Source organism: Alexandromys fortis, unplaced genomic scaffold (assembly GCF_014885135.2).
Source record: "Alexandromys fortis isolate MF-2015 unplaced genomic scaffold, M_Fortis_MF-2015_v1.1 scaffold_137, whole genome shotgun sequence".
Taxonomy (NCBI): Eukaryota; Metazoa; Chordata; class Mammalia; order Rodentia; family Cricetidae; genus Alexandromys; species Alexandromys fortis.
The window spans coordinates 3,476,114-3,491,985 of record NW_026068009.1 but is presented as its reverse complement, the minus strand read 5'-3'; the positions used below and the strand labels follow the sequence as shown (position 1 = coordinate 3,491,985).

General features: G+C 47.9%; 1 protein-coding gene across 3 annotated transcripts in view; it reads right to left on the bottom strand.

Moving 5' to 3' along the window:
- Positions 1-15,652, bottom strand: part of Sh3rf1 (SH3 domain containing ring finger 1) — a 158,075-nt gene extending 142,423 nt beyond the window's left edge. For 2 of the 3 annotated variants that reach the window (XM_050161830.1, XM_050161832.1), the window contains exons 1-2: positions 12,955-13,327; positions 10,969-11,455 (exon numbers count right to left, since the gene is read on the bottom strand). In XM_050161830.1, coding sequence (XP_050017787.1) covers positions 10,969-11,361 — 393 coding nt within the window. In that variant the 5' untranslated portion in view covers positions 11,362-11,455; positions 12,955-13,327. Of the gene's footprint in view, positions 1-10,968; positions 11,456-12,954; positions 13,328-15,505 lie in introns of those variants that run through there. The other variant, XM_050161831.1, reaches the window with a different exon arrangement.
- Between the last annotated feature and the right edge of the window lie 220 nt (positions 15,653-15,872).

Here is a 15,872-nt window from a genome sequence, read left to right as displayed (position 1 = left end):
TATATATATGACAAGGTTTCTTTGTGTAGTCCTGGCTGTCCTGGAACTCACTCTGCAGAGCATGCTGGTCTCAAACTCAGAACATCAGAAGATCCGCCTGCCTTTGCCTCCTGAATGCAGGATTAAAGATGTACGCCACCACCTTTGTCAGATATTCGGTCACGGCAACAAGGCAAGTGACTAATCCATCACCTAAATTAAACTAGATATGGAACGGAGTATGGCAGCTCACTCCTGTAATCCTAGCACTCTGAGTCTGCGAGTTCAAGGCCAGCCTGGGGTACATAGGAAGACTCTGGCTCGAAAGTGGGGAGCGGGACAAGACCTGACATACTCCACAGCAAGCTCCTTTCCCCAGCATGCTCACTGGTCAGGGATGGCACATTACATTTCATATAATGAAACTTTTCTGCTCCCTCTTTCTTGGAGGATAAATTATGAATGATTAAAATGCAGTACATTTACACAATGGAGTACTACACAGCAGAAAAAAATGACATCTTGAATTTTGCAGGAAAATGGATGGAGCTAGAAAACATCGTTTTGAGTGAGGTAACCCAGACTCAGACATTGTCATGTGATGACAACTATCACATGTACTCACTCATAGGTGTTTTTTAAACATAAATCAAATAAAACCAGCCCACAATTAACAACCCCAGAGAACTTAGACAACAGTGAGGACCCTAAGAGAGAATACACAGAGCTAATCTACATAGGAAGTAGAAAAAGACAAGATCAATAAAAATCAATTTAAAAAAAAAAAACAAAAACAAACAAAGAAAAAACCTTTAGAGGCCAAAGGAGGCCGGGGAGATGTCTCAGCAGTTAAGACATTGCTGTTCTTCCAGAGGACCCAAGTTCAAGTCCTAGCACCCATGTCAAATGGCTAACGGCTGCCTGGGACTCCAACACCTTCTTCCGGCCTCCGAGGGCAACCATGTCCCTGCGGTATACATACACAGGCACACAACAAGTGCATAAGCAAAAATTTAAAAACACATAAATCTCATTTATTTCCTTAGGCTAATCGGGACATAGTCAAATTCAACAGCCCTCGCTTTTCTGCCCGACATCGGATGTGACTTAAAAACTCATTTGCACCTACCCAGATTGCTCACTTTCTCCGTGTTTTCGCCATGCAAATCATCTCCTTAGCTGCTACCGTCAAACATCTGAACTGGCACCGCCGCTGCCTTCCCTGATACCCTAAGAGCCCACTCACACGCCTGGCTTTAAAATGGCTGTGTTTACAGCCACCCGTATGTCATCATTCACAGAGCAACTGTTACCACCCTCTTGACTAGGCATTGGCAGGCACACATCCTGGAAAGGACTGGGGACCCACAAAGAAGGGGGCCCTGGGCGCAGAGGGAGACTTTCTGACATTGCTGTTTCTGAGCGCAGCGTTTTTTACCCCGCTTATACCCCTACTCTACTCTGCTGCTTTCTAAGTGAGACTTGCCGGCAGAGTTCTTCACCCACCCCCGCCCCCTTAACCGAAATGCTCCTATTTCTACAATAAGTACACCTGCCTCTGCCGGGTGCTGCGTGAGGCTTGCTGGCTGCCTGAGCCCCTCTACCTGCGCTCTGTGTACCATCTGTCTTAGGTAGGTCTCGCAGTGTGACGCACACTGGGTTGCTAGACAGTTATGGATCCTTATCGGAAATCCTGCTACAGTGAATTACAATGTGCTCTGCCCTTTGTCCTTAAATAAAAAAGGTTTTCCATATGCTCTTATAGATTAGCTTAAACCTTATCAAAGGACTGGAGAGAAGATGGGGGACCAAATGGAGTAGTCGGCTGTACCCGGGGAGGGAGGAGGGGAGCAGTTCTTCCTAGGAGAGGAGAAAGTTACAGAAGGGACACCTGCAACCAGGAGTGAGGGACACTGGGAAGCTTCACCAAGGAGAAAAATATGGGGGAGGGAACGGTGCCTTTCTGCCTCTGATTTGACCTCTCCTTCTGTGACCACTAACTAACTAAGGGTCAAAGAAGGCAAGAGTCCCCCTCCTTCCCTTCCCCTCCACTGTCTTCCACTAGTTCCCCGGCTTCCACACCCCCACCCTTCCAGACACGGGCAGAGCAAACCAAAGTTGCAGGGCAGGGCAGCGCAGGAGGATGGGAGACAGACCAGTAAACACTGTGGTGTTTCCACCCCTGGGGAGGTGGAAGCCAAGAGAGGGGGCTGGAGCCGATGACTGGACAGAGTGGGGACGTTCCCAAGAGCAGAGAGGACCTCTGGCCGGAGCAGTGCTACACAGAGTCCCTTCCTTCCTTCCCGTTCTTGTGCTTCCCAGTCAATCTTTGCTCCCCTCTCCCTCCTCGGTCATCTAAAGGAGGCGGGGTGACGTGACGTACAGTCACGTACATATCCAGTGGACTATAATGTGGCTGAAGTTTCTCCTCCCATCTAATAACACTGAAGCCGTCAGAAGACTCCTGCTGCGGGGGCTCCTTCCGCTCCTTCAGCCAATAGCCGTTGAGATACCACACAAGGAGCAGGAGCTCCCGCAACAGACTCCAGTGCCCACATTACTCATGAAGCAAATGTCAAGAGGGCTACGACACCGCCAGTCCTATTTTTAAAAATACTCTTATAAATAGCAAGTAATATGTCATAACGATAACAAACGACTTCCTGGTTTACATATTCATTTTTTTTATCATATTTAGTGTTCTCTACTGAGAGAAAAGTTTACCGTAAAACATCTTTACCAGGGCTGGGGTGATAGTGTGTAAGCAAAATGCCTGACTCGCAAGTGTGAGGACCTGAACTCAATCTTCACAACCTATGTTTAAAAAGTTAAGCTTGGGGCTGGTGAGGGGGCTCGGTGGTTAAGAGCACTTGATCTTCCACAGGTTCTGAGTTCAAGTCCCAGCAACCACATGGTGACTCACAACCATCTGTAATGGGATCAGATTTCTTCTTCTGGTGTGCAGGAAGACGGCACGGTGGCACACACATTTAATCCCAGCACTCTGGGAGGCTGAGGCAGGAGGATCTCTGTGAGTTCAAGGCCAGCCTGGTCAACAGAGTGAGTTCCAGGATGGCCAATACTACATAGAGAAACCCTGTTTCAAAAATAAAGAAGCTGAGCACGGTGGTGCATGGATGTGATCTAGCACTGGGGAGAGGAAGACGGGCCATCACTGCGGCTCACTAGCCAGCCAGCCTAACCTCCTCGGGGAGCTCCGAGCCAGAGTGAGACCTGGTCTCAAACAAACAAACAGGATGGTGTCTGAGGGATATCATCGGGGGTTGTCCTCTGGCTTCCATACACAGGCACCTGCAGTGGACACGCGCACATGCACGCACATACACACAATCCACCATCTTTTTTGACTGCCTCAAAAGCGCTGCATGACTGACCTCCATCTCTATGTTTCTATGACAAAGAGCACAGCAAACATTTCTTACAAAGCATTGGCTCATGGTTAAGCACATGGCTGTAAGCAGGGGACCTAAAGCAACCTCAGAGGCTGGCAGAGAACGGACGTCCGTCAGGCTGTTGCCCACATGCGTGACAGCAAATACCTAACTCAGATGCCCACTGGGGTAGGTCTGCATCCAAACACTGCCACCCCTTTATGATTATCCTATTTCTGTACTCAGGCTCTCATCACTATTAAGTATTAATAGGAAATTAATACTTAATTGTATAACAACAGTCATTTACTTAGTCTCTACAATCTTCAAAACTCTTGTGCCTAGATTCCTTGTACTTACCCATAGACAGGATGAGCAAGTATTATCCTTGTTTACCCTCTGTGGGGGAAACAACACTAAAATTAACAAAAATTAGCATGCACATAGAAACTGTTGAATGCGCCACTGAGGCTCTCTGGAGAGCAGCCGGCCTTCATTTCCCCTGGGTCTTCCTCACACAGCAAGCCCCGTTTGAATGTGTCCTGTGTCGGGCTAGAAAGGATTCTGAAAACCAAAGATGACCCTCTCCTGGTGGGTTCTGGGGGAGACACGGTTGCTGTTTCTCGCTGGTGTGCCCACAGTGCGCCCACCAGGCTCCTAACAAAGAGCCCTGGGAAGACGCAGTGGCCACAAAGAAAAGCGGAGACGTGGACGTGCAATAGGGGTTTGTGCAGTCGGGTTGATAAGGATGAAAAAGAAGCAATCAGAATGTAGAAGACACATGGACAGAAATGTCAAAGAAGAAACTTAAGGTAGTATTTTTTTTAATGAGCTTAACTCAACTCAACTCATGGCGTGTGCCCTCACCACCATGTCCTCCTCTCCCTCGCCTGGAGAAGGTCTCTAAGTCTGCCAAGGTGCTGGATGTGTGTCCTGAAGAAATGAAGCCCAGGTGGTTGCAGTGCTGGAACCAGAGACTGCGGATTTGTAACCTTCAAAGGACACTGCTTCCTTGTCCAGTTTCATTATGACTGAGTTGTCTTCGTACTCTGCCCCTTTCCCAACACATGTACACATCTCTTTTTCCACAATAAAACACTCACAGAATAAAAAAAAAAAAAAAAAAAAAACTTGCTCCTAGCCTAGCTATGGCTGGGCAACGTGTTCCCCAATGAGAACAAGAAGAAGTCCCACGTGGGACGGATGGAAAGGAAGCCTTTGGAGTTACACAGACCAGGGTCCAATCTCAGCTCCACCACTGCAGCAAGGAGAATCCAGGCACGTTAGAAGTACTCTAGCTGTCCTTCCGACATCTATGTATGAGAGTATTGATAGAAAATGCCTTCCTACAGGTGGCTGTGGGAACACGGAGGAAGCTTGCCAAGAAACACCATTCAGGAGACAACCTCAACCTGCAGAGTGGCGTGTGGAAAAAACGCTCCCGTTTCTATTGATTCCTTGTTCCAGGAGGCGTGAGGTGGAGTACACGAACCTCTTTACAGTTCGCACCCCTTGGAGTAGGAATACAAAGACTGGGTGCTTCAATTATCCTCGACACACCATTTCCTGCACTAAAGGTCTTGCTGGGAGCCCATTTGACTTTCAATTTTGAAGACAAAGAAAACCACTCTCATCGTTTGAAGAAGAATGGAGCACGGTGACTCACAAGTGACACACTTCTACTATGTGCCCGTCTCTGCCTGTCTGCTATGCACAAACCATTTAATGAAGTTGATCTGTGCTCCAACATGAAAGGACTCCACAGAGTAAAGGATCCAGCAACTCAACAAGTATTTATGTGAAAAACATAAAACATACAAAGGTCTACAAGATGATCTAGAATGTTTTATATAATATATACATTATATATATATATATAAAACAGAGATACAAACATTTAACACCATATACTTTTCTAACAATGAAATTTTTAAACCAAATTGTTTTTTTTAATTTATTTAAATACAATAAATAAATTTATTTATTCTGAAATTTACGGTTTCATTTTTGAAATGATAGACTCTGCCCCCAAGAGAGATGCCGTTAACGCAAGATGAGTGTGGCTTAAAAGCATTTCACTTTTTAAATTTCCCAATAGGTGAGCGCCAAAGACCCTACTCCCTACTTCTGCCTTCTGCCACACTGAAGACCCCAGAGCCCAGGGCTACACAGATGTGTGAGGAAAAGCTCAGGGGTAGGGAACATGTGTAGCAGGTGTGAGGCCCTGGGTTCAACCTACATCAACACAAAAGAGAAGGGCACACCCCAGAGCCTCACCACTGAGTTCTAGGATGAAACCTAGAGAAGTCACAAGTAAGTGTCCAGGGTAAATAAAATACAAATGTTCAAGAGAGGAAAAAAAAATCTTACTTTTTCTACTTCAGTTGGGCAATTCCCGAAACATCCTCACTCAAATAAGTCCATTAAATATTATTCTTAGATCAAGTAAGAATTACGACAGATTCTTGCTTCCACCAATGAGAGGGACGTCAGTCCCTGTGACAGCATCTGTAATGACCCTTTCACACACGGGCCTTGCATGTCTAGACCACACTTGGTCCACCAGGTGGATTTAGTCAGTGACCACTGAACACAAACCTCAGACACAGACACTCTCCCTCTTATTCCACAGCCGGCTGCTTCCTGTGAATTTCACCATTCCCCCTCCCATCGCCACCCCACGCAAGTGTTTTCAACAAGTCCATGCGCGGATGTCATCTTTGTCCTAACATAGTAGAGATTGCGGCACGGAACTGAGTTAGAAAGCTTTCCACAGACACCTGCTGGCTCCTGGGACGCCAAATACAGTCTAGGGGCAACCTCAACCTCCCCTCTGTACCTGGAGCTTTTACTCCAAGACCCTTCTTTCAATTCCCTTCCTGCTGACTTTGTTATGGAACGCCATAGCAACAGTGTGTCCAGCCTCCCCAAACTTAAGTCACAGAGCGAGGCAGAGTAGGGAGATGGGAAAGGAGTCCTGCTCCCTGCCCAGTGTGTTCCTTCTCCTACAAAACTTTCTGCTTGGCACATTGTCACGTGAGTGTCAAGCTTCTCCTGAAATCCCTGCCAAACTTATGAAACTATACCAGGCAATCAGGCCAACTGAAGGGGTAGAGGGGGCCTAAGTAACTTCTCACAGGTTCCATGGCAGAAATAAGGATGTAAGTGGGCTGGATGGATCATGGCACGTCTCTGTGGGCAACCAGGACTGATTGGATTGGCAGGAGAGCAACAAGTTGGTCACTCAAGGGGCTGACTTTAGAAGTGGGTGCTTGGTCTCTGCCATGAAATACCACAGACTAGACGGCTTCAACAGAAGGTTTGGGAAGACGGTGTCTTCTCGTGCTTCTCCACTTAGCGCGTGGTCTGCCGCCTTCTCTGGGTGCTTTCCCATGGCCTTTCCTCTGTGTCTCTACAGGCTACGATCTCTTCCGCTAAGGACACCAGTCACTCCTGTGGCCTCATTTTACCCACCTTCACCACCACTTTAAGGGTCCTATCCTCACACAAAAACACATTCTGAGGTACTTGGAGCTAGTACTTCCCCACAGAGCCACATTCTGAGGTACCTGGAGTAGTACTTCCCCACAGAGCCACATTCTGAGGTACCTGGAGTAGTACTTCCCCACAGAGCCACATTCTGAGGTACCTGGAGTAGTACTTCCCCACAGAGCCACATTCTGAGGTACTTGAAGGGAGCACTTCCACAAGAGGAACTTTGCACGACACAGGCCCCAGCCAGTACAGACAACAGGGAGACAGAGGAACAGAACTGCAGCCATAAGGAATGAAAGCACACCTGCCATCTCCAGCAGGAAGGAAGTCTGTGCGCCACATCTAGATGTCCCTCTCTGTTCAGTCTCACTTCTGGATTTCACCTTTAACCCTCTACCTGTTCTAAAGCCTGACCCATCGCTGCTGCCCCAATGATCCGTCTCTTCAGTCCCAACTCAGAGCCCTACTCTTGGAACCATCTATCCACCAGGCCGGATCCAGCCATGGTCCCTATAAGCTCTGGCTCTCACGTTTGAAGCCTCGTCTAGGTCACAGTCCCTGTGGCTCAGTTCACATTCCCCTTCCGTCAGTTCTCCTGGGAGACAAGCCCCCTCTTGCTCTATAAGCTAATGTTTTCAGAATGCTCCTCCCTTCTGCCTCTTCCTCTGCCCAACCATCCAATCACACTATCATCATTAAGATCTCAGAGCAAACGCCTCTCCCCTGAGGAAGCTTTGAGGGCCTCACATATGAGCATCCTTCCCTTCACCCTGAGCTCAGGCCTCTCCGATCCCCTCGTGCAAGCTCCTGAGCTCTGGGCATAGACCTTGCCATGTTTATTACACCCCTGCATGGCCGCAATGCTGTTAATCTCTCCCCCGAGACTGACCACACACTCTGAAATTCATGAGCAGAATCCGTAACGGGCTTCCCCATCATCATCTTCCTGGCACTCTAGAAGGCTGGGGCTTAAGTTCACGGCTAGCTTGAGCTACAATAGCAAGATCGCCTTAAAAATAAATAAAAAAAAAAATAAAAAAATAATGACAACAATAACCAAACCCAAATGACTTCAGAAAGCAGAAGTTTATCCTAGTAGGTTACAATTCTGTAGAAATTACTTAAACATATTTAATTTTCTACATCATCCCTATGTCTGTGTTTGTGTGTGGATATATACATAATCATTAGGGAAAATATATATATATATGTATACTTTAAAGATATATGAGCAGACAACAGTAATTGCCCACTGGTACACCTTCCATCCACTGAAACAATATCTAGTCTCCTCCTGTGGTTCATTCTCCTGCTTGTCTCTGGCCAAAACCCACTAGGAATTCTTTGCTTAAACTAAAGAGCTGGCAAGGCTCATGGTGACTCCGATCCAACAGGGACTCCATCCCTCTTCTAGTAAGCAGGAAACACTAAAATTCTGGGAATAAGATGTGGGTCACACATTGGAAATATTTGAGTCTGCTGATAACACTGAATCTATCGGCTAGCAACATAAGGAAGCCACATGGCCACAACCTCCCCAGGAACGACCTGGCACGTGTTCTCACTTCCAGCTCCGCACAGCCCTTGAAAACGGGCTCAGTTCACCCCTTGGCTCTGTCAGAACATCTAAGCACAGAGGATGAACGTTTGTGATGTATTATTGTTGTTCACCTTGGGGAAGTATCCAAAGGGGCACAGTATGTCTCCATGCGGTGAAGTGACCAGTTTGTGACTCTATAACGTGGTATGTTCTGGGGATCTATTTACCTTCCGGGTGCTTATTCTATACATATGAAGCCGCAGGTGCTTTAAATACTTGAAAGCAAAGGGCACTAGTAAATGCAGAAGTAACCCGGAAATCATTGTTTCTAAGACTGAAGACTTTCACTTGTCAGTTTTCCCCCACCCCCACTCTCTACAAAGTCCTCAAGAACTTTATACGAACTCATAAGGCTCAAGTTCAAGTTCATACATGCTCTTCTTTGCGAACTGTTTGTCAGATGCCAAAGAAAAACAGGAAGCAAACTGAGAATCATATAAACCAGAAAAGTATTATCAACACGATCAAAACCTCCAAATATCCAAGAAAAGTGAAAGCCGGTTTTGAAAGCGCAGCCAGTCAGACACAGGACCTCCGCTTGCAGTATTTCCTAATTTATGTCTATATCGGAAAGAACATTGGAGCCATGGGCTGCTGAGGCCTCTCCTTAAGTTCCTCCTTATCAGCAATCAGACATTCATTGCATTCCTCACAACAGGTAAGGCAACAACTGGGACACTCCTGTTCATAGCCAGAAGGCACTCCAGGTCTAATTAACAGGAAACAAAAGCCCTCCGAAGATGCAAATCTGCCCCTTCAGTAAGCAGACCAGGTTCCATGTCTTGGAAATGATCAACTTGACCACTAGTTATGGGATTAAAATATTCACGAGCACGTATGTAGTAATCAAAGTGCCAGGAAACGGTACCATACGAGAGATCTAATAGTTTCATACATAGGGCTCCAAATAAGAAAGCCTTCCCAAAGGCTGGATGGCTCATGCCTGTAACCCCAGACTTGGTAGGCTGAGGCACGAGCATGACGCTGAGGCCAGCCTGGGGTATACAGTGAATCCCAGGCTAGCCTAAGTTATAGAAAGAAGAGGAAAGGAAGGAAGAAAGCCATCCTAGGTCAATTAAAAAAAAACATATTAATTATAAATCATGAATATGAATCAAAAGAAATCTGGGCACCTAATGATAAAACTGCTTTCCAGTAATATATAAAGAGCTCAAGGATTAAGACACTCTATAATTTTCATCTGGTGATGGAAATATTCTTCATCATTTATATCACTTGCAAGGATGCGGTGTCTGACAGCCTCAGGTGTGAGTTTATACCACGCAGCGCCATCCCGGTGCATAGCTCTTCATTAAACGAAAAGTCATCAGTGCTGACTATAGATCTGTAGGTGAGAAAAATCTCAACCAGCTTAGCTGTACTTTAAACAGGCTGGGGGCTGGAGAGATGGCTCAGTGGTTAAGAGCACTGGCTGCTCTTGCAGAGGACCCGAGTTCAATTCCCCGCACCCACATGGCAGTCTGTAACTGCCGTGCCAGGGGGCCTGATGCCCTCTTATGTGCTCAATGGGCATCAGGCACATATGTGCTACACACGCCTGTGCAGGCAAAACACTCAGACAAATAACAATATCTGAAATCGAAAACAATAAAATTTTAATAGATTATAAAATCTATTCGGCTGCCAAAAATAGGGTCAATTATCAAAATTGCTCCTTCCAACCAAAATGGAGTGGGTCTCATTAGCCGATGTCAAAGACGAGGCCTCCTCTTAGGAGAAACAACAGAAGCCCATCTCACCGGGGAACCATGAAGTGAAACTAATTCCTACTCGTTTAGAATCTTCATTTACAAAATGAAGTTGCAGTAAAGGTATGGATATTTAACTTCACCTAAAACTGTTTCCACCCAACACCAAGGGAAAAAAAAATCATTTTGCTGGAAGTATTTCATTTGACTCCCTACAAAGCCCAGCACGCAGCTAGATGGAAGAGTGTAGTCCTACGTGACGTTCTGTTGCTACAGCAACGGAGCTGCTACCTGTGGCCATGATTTGTTAAAAATTCCTCCAACCAGTATATTCTGTGCTGTGCATTCATAAAACCAACAGAATGGCTCTCAGCAGCACAAAAAATCAAGGCTTGCGTTCTTACCTGTGGTTTGCTCGTATGCATATTTACTGGATAAACATACACATGTATACACATCACACACACAGAGGATTCTCCCGATGCCATCAAAAGGGTGAGACCATACCCAATTTTCCTAAACAAAATTAAAAGGCTGCCGTTCACATTGCATTTGGTACCTGCTTCCTAAATACGCATCCTACCAGACAATAGAGACTATCAGAGAAGATTTTAAAAACAAGATTTATTTTTGCCATATCCAGTCTCATTTCAAGAGAAAATGAGATCCTGGGGTTTAGTCTCCTATCTGCCCAGGTAGGTGTGGCCTCTTGAGCAATGAGCTAAGAATAAAGAACAGCTGTGGTCATCAACACCTGGATTCACCCAAATGCCACGACAAGCTAGCTACTCACCCTCACTGGGGGGCTCCAGGCTTGCACCCGAGGCTGCTGCCCACACTGGGAGCTCGGCAGGTCTTTTGCGCCACAATTAGCCACAGTGCTGCCCTGAGCCCTTAATGCGTTGGTGCAGTTGGTCCCGCTGCCCCCACCAGGGCCAGGTTTCCAAGGCCTCTGCTTGATGCCATCCAGAAGTCTGACCAGTAAGATATTACTGGGGAGCTCCTCGACGCCAGAGCCAACAAGAGTCCTGCACTCAGGACATCTGAGTTCATTCCGGGAACCCACAATCCCCAGCAAACATCGTTTGCAAAACGTGTGCTGGCAAGGTAAGACTTTTGCAGAAGCATCCAGGCGTTCTAGACACACGGGGCACTCCAGAAGGTCCAACAAGGCAGACTCATCCATTGTGATCTCCTTCACTGAGAAAAATGCTTCGAAACGTTCATAGTCGTGCGCGGCCCTTAAAGTGATTCATGTAACATCCATTTCAGACTTTGCTCTGGAGTTATGAGGAGAGAGGGAGGAAAGAGAAAAATGAGTGTTGTTATCTGGGGGAAAAGTTCACAGTGGAGCAAGAACCAGAAAGTACACAAAAGTGCTTCCTCTGCATAGTGTAGCTTGGCTTTGGAATGTGGTTTCTGAACTCCAAAGTCAACAATTAAAAACAAAACAGGCTTCTTAAACGATTGTGAATTAATCCCTTAAGATATCTAGAACTTTACTGGGCAGAAATAACTAGCAAGCAATAAGCAGGACTTATGAGAAAGCAATAAAGGTTTGATATCAGCTGCCTGATGAAGTCTTCAACTCGGTGGAGAAGCTAAGCAAAATCGACTACGAAGTTTCCTCTAAAATAATACTTTTAAATCGACGACATCCCCAATTTTTAAGCCACGTTATGGTTTAAGAAGCCATGCCTTTGGGTGATCCTTGTGGAAAATGACCCCAATATTAAATACATATGTTTCTTTCCTGTCTGAGAAACAGAACATCTTCATCTTATCCAACACCCCCCCCCCGAAAAAAAAGAGCTGATGGTGGGTAATTCTAAAAGATATAACCAAGGATTGCTTGAAAATAGCTAAAACATATCCACCCTTCCCGGCAGGGCTGACAAACTCTGAAACAGATTTCTGAACGGCTTGTCCTAATCCCATTCAGAAAATCTTGCAAAATGATCACCAAGAATTCGCCGATGGAATGCTGGCCTGAAAACTCTGGGTAGAATCTGAAAAACGGGCCATTCAGGAGTGGGGGTTGGAGAAAATATCTGAAGGTTCGTCTCTGTCACCACAACCACCACCTCAATCAATGTTTAAATGTGGAAGCCTAGAGGAGGTGAGAGGATTTGGAGGCTGCATTAACAGCTGTTCCTGGCTAGTCGGTTCTAGGGAGAGCCAGGGTGCGCCCCTCTTCCCGCGGTGGGGCACAGGTAGTCCCCGACCACCAGCAAGGCGTGGTGCTCGCCTCAGACACATCCCGGAGCCAGGTGTCGCCAACCGGGGACAGGGAGGACGGTCCCGGGCTGGACATGAGCCTGCGGCCGGGTCCCTACAGGAATAGGGGAATCTCGCCCAAATGTCTCCTCTAAGCCTCCCTTTAGGTCAAATCCAGGACAAAAATTGCCCAACACGGATCGCTGGAAGTTTTCAAGGACTTAAAGAAAAATAAAGATGCAGCCTAAGTTGGCGAAAGTCAGCGCCACGGACTGGGAGTGCGGCGGGAAGCAGAGCAGTGACCCCGCGGGGATGAGCTCAGCGACAGTCCCTAGAGACTGCCATCCCGGAGGCAGGAGGCACAGGGCTGCGTCCGGGGAGAGCGCGGCCCAGAGGCCGGGCAGCTTCGGAGGAGGAGAGTGAGGCCGCAGGGCTCGTTCCCGGCAGGTCCCGGGGAGCCAAGAGTGGAAGCGCGGGGGACCGGCCCGCGCGCAGGACCGGGATGCGGAGACCACCGGCCACCACCCCGCGCCCTGCGTCCCCGACTCGCCGCGCGCCCTACCTCGCGCCTCGGCGGCTGGTCTTTGTTCGCGGCCCCGCAGCGCCGGCAGATGCGACCCCGCCGTGCCCGCCGCCCCTGTGGCTCGGCCGCCGCGGTGGCACCGGGAGCCTCCTTGCTGCCGCCCCCCTCGCGCGCGCTCACACAGCACGCCACCGCCGCCGCCGCCTCCCACCCGCCCAGCGAGGAGGGCGGGGGAACACGACGCGGCCAAGGAGGCGGAGGCCGCGCGCAGCGGGCGCCCGGGGCTGGAGGGCTGCGCCACAGCGCCACCCGCCGCTCGGGGACCCGCGTGGGACCCCCGCAGCGGGCGGCGGCCTCGGGGACAGCAGCCGCGGGAGCGGAGCTCGGGGAACCGCGCCTTCACCCCGAGGACGCGCGCCTGGAGCGATTGGAACTATCTCGGAGGAGGGCGGTGGGAGTGGCGCCGAGGGGACCAGGAAGAGGCTGGGACAAGGGCGCCCTGCCGGCCTCGGGCTCCGCCTGTCCGGTGCCTGGAGACCGAGTCTTGGCAATGGCCAGGGTCAGGGAGGGAGCGGCCCTGGTGGGAACGCTTTACTCGGCGTGCACACTCCCTGTGGAGATGCACGCAGAGAGAAGTGGAACCCCCTTAGTTCTGGGGTCCAAGCTGCTGACCACCCTGTGGATCCCCGGGGCCTCCTCCTCCACCCAGCATTGAGCCCCACATCAGTAGCAGCCCTGGACACAAATCCAAGCAAGTTTGAAGAATTGCTGATCCCAAAATTCCAAACGAGAAAGAAAAAAAAAAAAAAAAAAAACTAGAAAAACTGGTGTGCCATAAAAGCCGGTCTTGGGTAGGCTCTTCCTACCTGCCTAAAATGGGGTGAATACAAAGTCTGACCCAGGTGGGCCGGTGCCTTGAAGCTGGCTGGGAGGCACCTCTTTCATCTGCGCCTTGGAGGGAGTCATCACCATCACTGTAATCTGTTTTTGTTGCCCCAAGCGCACACCTGTATACTCTGAAGTGTGGGCTTGAAAAACCGTGGTGTCCAAGGGTGTGTGTGTGTGTGTGTGTGTGTGCCTGTTTGTCAAACTTATTTCAGAGATAAGTTAAAATGTTGTCAGAGGGTGCCTGACTTAGTTTACACCGACTGTCAGTTTACCAAAAGTTACTTCTAATAGCTTTCCTCAAAAGTGAGCAGAAACTAGGCAGGAAAAAAAATGAGTGAGCCAGAAAGGGCTGCAAGAGATTATGCAAGAAATTCCTGCCAGGCCACCAACCAAGCAGACAGCTTGAAGAGGAATCTCAGGTTATCAGTTAGTCTCCAGCTAGAGCCACAGCTAAACCATTTGAGATAAATGAGGATCATTTAAGTTAAGAAAAAAAATTATAACAAGTAACAATTATCACTCACTTTAAGCCAGGCGCTGTGCTAAACACTTATACATATTAATTCAATTCTCCCAGCAGCCCTTTATGTCAGCCTGCCTCAACTTTGTTCTAGAAAGATTAATACACCGAGAATTATACCGTATGAATGCCAAAAATAATTGCCCACTTCCTTTTCGGCTAGAAGGGAAGACATATGTGTGCGGAGTGAGCTGAGAAAGACAAGGGGAGGGGGAATGGATGAATAGAACAAGGGGGCAATACAATCACCTACAAACACAGCACCCTGAAAGTGACTGTTCAGCCCAGTGAGCACTGCATTTGGAGCTGAGAAGATGAAGGCCAAGCGAACTGGGAAATCATAGTCGGAAAACACCCATTTCATAGTTATTAAAACTGAAGATCAGATTGGGTGACTTCCCTACATCCCACAGGAAGACTCAACTCCATTCTCCTGACTCTGAAACCAGTGTCCTTCCACAGATCCAGGGCTCTCAGCTTTGTCCTCACTGTTATCTCACCCACCACAGGCAAACCAGAGGCCAAGTCGGTGTTTCTTCCGAGCGAAAAGGAAAGCTTCATCATATAATTAATCTGCTACACTACTTACTTTTATATAGTGGTGGCCAAATACCAGACAGAAACCATCTAAATGGAGAGAAGCTATTTTAGCTCACTGTTTCAGAGGGTTCCACCATGATTATTGTCCCCGAGCACTGGCACAAGACATCACTGTGGAAGAGAGTTGTTCACTTTTCACACACAAGAAGCTGAGAGAGAACCCAAAAAAGAGACAGGCCAAGATACAGCCCCCCAAGAACAAACGCCCAGTGACTACAGCTTAGCTCTGCTTCCTTCTTGGCACCTCCTCCCATGAAGGGATTCATACACTGGTGGGAATCTGTCACCTTCCCAAAATGCAAGAGTTAACAATAGAGACCTCAACATATGAGTCTATGGAGAGATCTTATATTCGAGCCATAATGTCTCAAAATCTAAAGGAAGTTTATTTCTTATTTCCACCTGTTTGGGTTTTTAAGTTTGTTTTGTTTGTTGTTGTTTATACAAAGTCTCACTATGTAGCCCTGGCAGGCCTCGAATTCATGAAGACTCACCTGTTGGCCAGGTGTGGCCAACTAAAGACAACATTTCCCAAAACTGACATGATCAAAGAAAGAAGTACATGCCTTCCGGGAATATTACCTGAGATGTAGCTGTGTTCCTTGAACGCTCCGGTGGATTCTAGCTATGGCTTTTGAAGCAGACATCTGCTAGTGTTGCTCTGTCAAAGGACGTCTTTGACACGTGGCTTTAATTTCTTGAGCTATTTTCTGTCAAATAGGAAAAAGTGTATTAGGCTGATATGACAACTGACGTTGGTGAGAAGATTGCAGGTTCACTGTAATCCGTACGGAGGGATCTTTATCATTAACAGGTAACGTTGCAGCTACACCCGTGACTCTCTCTTCCCACATTTAAAAATGTCACGGCCTGCAAGTCCTGTGGGGGGAATTGAGAGGGGAAGGGACGGCGAGGCCAGAGAAGCATGCTCATCTTGTTTCTGGGAAGG